General features: G+C 44.3%; 1 protein-coding gene across 1 annotated transcript in view; it reads right to left on the bottom strand.

Annotated features, from left to right (window-relative positions):
• The window catches only part of PRDM16 (PR domain containing 16), a 19,286-nt gene that overhangs the window by 1,906 nt on the left and 13,128 nt on the right, over positions 1–4,252 (bottom strand). Inside the window, exon 4 of the mRNA XM_010291818.1 lies at positions 3,816–3,969. Within this exon, the coding sequence (XP_010290120.1) occupies positions 3,816–3,969 (154 nt within the window). The remainder of the gene's footprint in view (positions 1–3,815; positions 3,970–4,252) is intronic.

The following is a 4,252-nucleotide window of genomic DNA, read 5'->3' as shown; positions in this document are numbered from 1 at the left end:
AGCCGTCGGCCAGCTGGCACGGGCCAGACCCACAGAGGCTGTCACCGAGAAATAACACCAACACCTTTCCCCTTCAATGAACTGCTCTCTTAGGGAATCTCTCAACAAGCGACCCTACAAAAATCTGAGGGGATGCGCTGCTCCTACTCAAGCTCATCTTCGGGATTTTCACGGAAGAGAATCACGCCATTTTAACGATGGTATCTAACTATATGAGCTAGTCTGCTTTCCCTGTAGCCCTGGCACGGCAGGAAGCACTGAGGGCTGAAGGGAGAAGAACTTTGCCTCGTTTAATCAAACCTACCCTTTCTTTAATGCCGTTAATGGTAAGTAACCACTCCATGGGGATGTTCTATAAATACGTTGCCAGCCAGGCCTCAGTTCGGCTAGAAGGGAGGGTGAGACCTTGTATTCGTTAAATTAGCAAGATGCCCTAGCGATGCTAAATTAAGGCTACATCAGTGTTTTCTTTAACGACCTGTAAATACTAAGCTTTCAAAATGCAAATTTTATGACCTCTCTCACCTACAGACTTTGCTGCTGTGGAAGGAACGGGGCAAAGTAAGAAAAAAATCCCACCCAAACTTTTCTGTGTATCAAAACACTGTTAACTTTTTATTATCTGATGCCTCTTTCAACATAGGAATAAATCCTGCTTCTTAGTGTTTCACCGGAGACCTGCTGTTATCACCACCTTGTAAACATGGAAACTGAGACAAAGAGAGGGAACGGGTATTGTTCAGAGTTGGGCAGGCACGGACCTGAATCCAAATCCTCCCGACACTCAGTCCTCCAATTCAGTGACGAAGTGGTCCTTCCTCCATCCCTTCATCCCTCCCAACTTCTACTGAGAGGTACATGCAGGTGTGGCTTTCCCTATATTGCTTTCTAAACCGTTAGGATTTACATCGGTGCTTGAATATCAAATGTCTGTCAGGAGAATATTCCACCGGCAGCTCTGAAAATGTAGGGGGAAGCCCTTTCTATTGACGTTAAAAGCAAAGATTATTAAAATTTAACAAGTTTGACATTTCGGTTCAAACATGCATCCCAAAATTCAGTGGACTGTCCCTGGCGGGTCTGCTGCATCTGATTTCTGATTGCACTAGAAATGTAATATGAACAGAAAATTTCAGCCCTGCTGCTCTGGACCCAGATACAGCGAGGAGCTGCAAAGGAAGCGCAAGCAGGAGGAGAACTAGAAAGGCATCACAAGAGCTTCAGGGTTTGAGTAACAGCTTTTTCAAATGACTATGCTAAAGCCGACCCTAGTTTTTTTGGCAAGCACTCCTTAAAAACTTGTGTCAGTTCTTCTGAACAACTATTACCATATACATCTACATTTATGGCTGTTGCATGTATTATTTTAGCTACCTTGGACTTTCAAAGAAAGGGTTCATTTAGCTTTTTACTTCATTTTAAAATGTTTTCTTAAAGAATGTCTAAACGGAGTTCTTAAAGGAAACACTGCTCGATTTCTTTTCTGTACAGCTAATATTGAACACCACAATCTCGGTTTCTATAGAAATTTAAGCAGAGGAAGGTGTCAGCATCCACCTAACACCCAAGTCATCCCACAGACTCGCCCCGTCCCTGCGGGCTGCTCTGTGCTTCGCTGTCGCAAGAGATGTGCGGACAGTCGCAGAGGGCTGCGAGCGCCGCACCCCTGCGCTGCCAAGCTGAAGTCGGGACAGCCGGTTCACTGCTGCCTGTTATTACTTTATTTTTAAGATGCTACTTTAACTGCTTGACCCTTGGTTCTAGAACAGGTGAGTATTCTCCTTGGCCTGCGTTTCTACGCAAAGCCAGCAACTTTAGGGTTGTGAGAGTGACTGTGTGTGTCCAAATGAACAGGCAGGTGCAAACGCTTCCACGTGTAAAGGATACCACGAGGAAACTCCCTCTCAATTACTAATATCTGAAGATATGTCACATTTGGAGGGATTTCTTTAAAAGATGTTTGTATGTTTTTCTTTCCAGACCAAAATTACGCCTTTCTAATTTTAACCATCTCCCTTGCCCTGGGCCAAGGGATGCTACATTGTGGTTTAGAAGATAGACACAAGTTTATAAAAAATGGCTAATCTGCTTAAGCAGATTCTATCACAACCGGATGCACTTTCCGTCGGTTTTCACCGGCTCAACACTGCGTTTGTGCCGCTGGCGTTATTTTTACTGTGTGCCTTCTCAATATTGCAAAAAGGAAGTTATATTGTTGCCATACGGCTAAACTTCATGAGAAGGCTAAGGATAACCAAAGCAAACTCTTCCAAGGGAATCAGGCTCCTTTCTTCCGTTTTCCACCCCAGGAAGAGTTGCTAGATTTATATACGATGCTGCACAAAATTCCCTAAAGGAAAGTGCTATAGGTACGACAGCTCACATCATCATCATCCTAAAATATGGAAAACTGGAAATTTTTTGTTTAGGTCTCCAGTTAAACAATGATTCAGTAACTTTGTGTGTAATGTCCTCTCTTGCTGCTCTGTGTTCTGCGGTTAGAAAATTACTGTTTTGCAGGGTTTTTTTAGCACCAGCTATGATATTGTAAAAAGCAAACAAACACGTGCTCCCCCTTAATACCCCCTTCTTCCACTGAACAGGAAAGAAAAACTTTCCAGCGAATCCTGCCTCATGTCTCCCCTAAAGTTGCTAATGGATTCCATATTCACGTATGTGACTCCACCTGGCACATCTGAACTAGGGCAGAATCAGTCTCAAGCCGTTTCACACACTGATTTAGACTGACAACTCCCTAATTCTTATGAGGTGAGAGTGAGGAGATTATGAGGAGAAATCATTCATCTCACTGCAGCTATACTATGAGATTCAAATTATCTCTTTCATGTGCCCGTCATCAAATGAAAGATTGCATCAAAATGAGCAGTAAGAGTATTTTTTCTTCCTCCACTGACACCCATCTGATTATCTCAGAACACATTAATGAAACGAGTCTCCCAGGATACTCTTGCATACTGTTCCCATTATACCAACAGGGAAAAAAAGGCAGAAGTGGGTTCAGTGGCTTCCCTACCGTAACATCAAAGCCTGGAATCAAACACAGATCCCGCTCTGTGCTTGAACTACGCTTTCTGAAGAGTGTCAGGAAGTAGTCCCTAAAGTTTCTATAGCTTTGTTGTGACACAATCCACTTTTCTGCACAGTTATCAAAATCCAATAGGTGCTGTGTCAATTAAAAAAATATACAACCCTGAGAATGACAAGTAATGAGATGAATGGCTCTCAAGGGAAAATGCCCTTTTGGAAATATTCCACTAAAGAGAGCACTAAGGACACAGTTAATCTGCTATTTATTTGGCTTCCAAGCATTATCTAGATGAAACATGCAATAAATAAAGAAGGAAAGAACTCTTTTTGAAAAACACCTTCTTCTCATCTCTGTGACTATTCCAAATTCTTTACAACGGCTACGGAGTTTGAGGCACCCCTGAAAAACATTTCGATCAGGCCGTGTCAGCTATTTATTTATGTCACCAACATGAACGTTCAAAAATTATTAAGGAAAAAAAGACGAGAGAAAGAAAAGATATGAGAAAATGGCATCGCTAGGACTGCTGAGAGACTCAGCTTTTAACTTGTCAAGAAAGTCAAAAACTGCCACGAATGTTTACTGAAAAAACAGGGAGCACGCAAAAAAAAAAAAAAAAAAAGAACCGCTGCGGAATTTCATCTTGTGCTCTGACCTATAAAATTACGGCGGCTGCTCGCAGAGGGACAGCTAGTACTGGGGGGCCCCGCAGGATACGTGCAATTATAGCAAAAGCCAGAGCTCTGTGATGGCCGTGACAACTTACATATGAAAGGTTTGACAGTGCTGTGAATGTGCTTGTGTTGTTTGAGGCCAGACGAGGTGGCAAAGGTTTTGCCGCAGTCCGGGCAGGCATGGGCCCGCGCACCAACGTGCTGGGAACGGATGTGCCGCTGGAGGTTGCTGGGGTCGGTAAACACCTGAAAGAGAAAACGCCTTGAGGGAGGGGAAACAACGCAGCAGCGCGAAGAGCGTGTACGTGAAATGCTTGACTATTTTTTCTGGGTTTTGTCAGCACCGCTCCTGGCGCCAGGAGTGCAGGATATTCACCTCCCGCCACAAACAGATAACGAACCGAGCAGGGCTGAGCCGTGTCCTGCCAGGCCGCTGGCACGCTCTCCGACGCGTGCCGCACTCACAGGTTAACAGCCGTTTGCTTACCCACATCTGCCCTGCACAACGCTCACCGGTCACCCCGGGAAA

Source organism: Phaethon lepturus, unplaced genomic scaffold (genome assembly GCF_000687285.1).
Source record: "Phaethon lepturus isolate BGI_N335 unplaced genomic scaffold, ASM68728v1 scaffold21797, whole genome shotgun sequence".
Lineage (NCBI taxonomy): Eukaryota > Metazoa > Chordata > Aves > Phaethontiformes > Phaethontidae > Phaethon > Phaethon lepturus.
The sequence above is the reverse complement of the archived record's forward strand: the minus strand, read 5'-3'. Positions and strand labels throughout refer to the sequence as shown.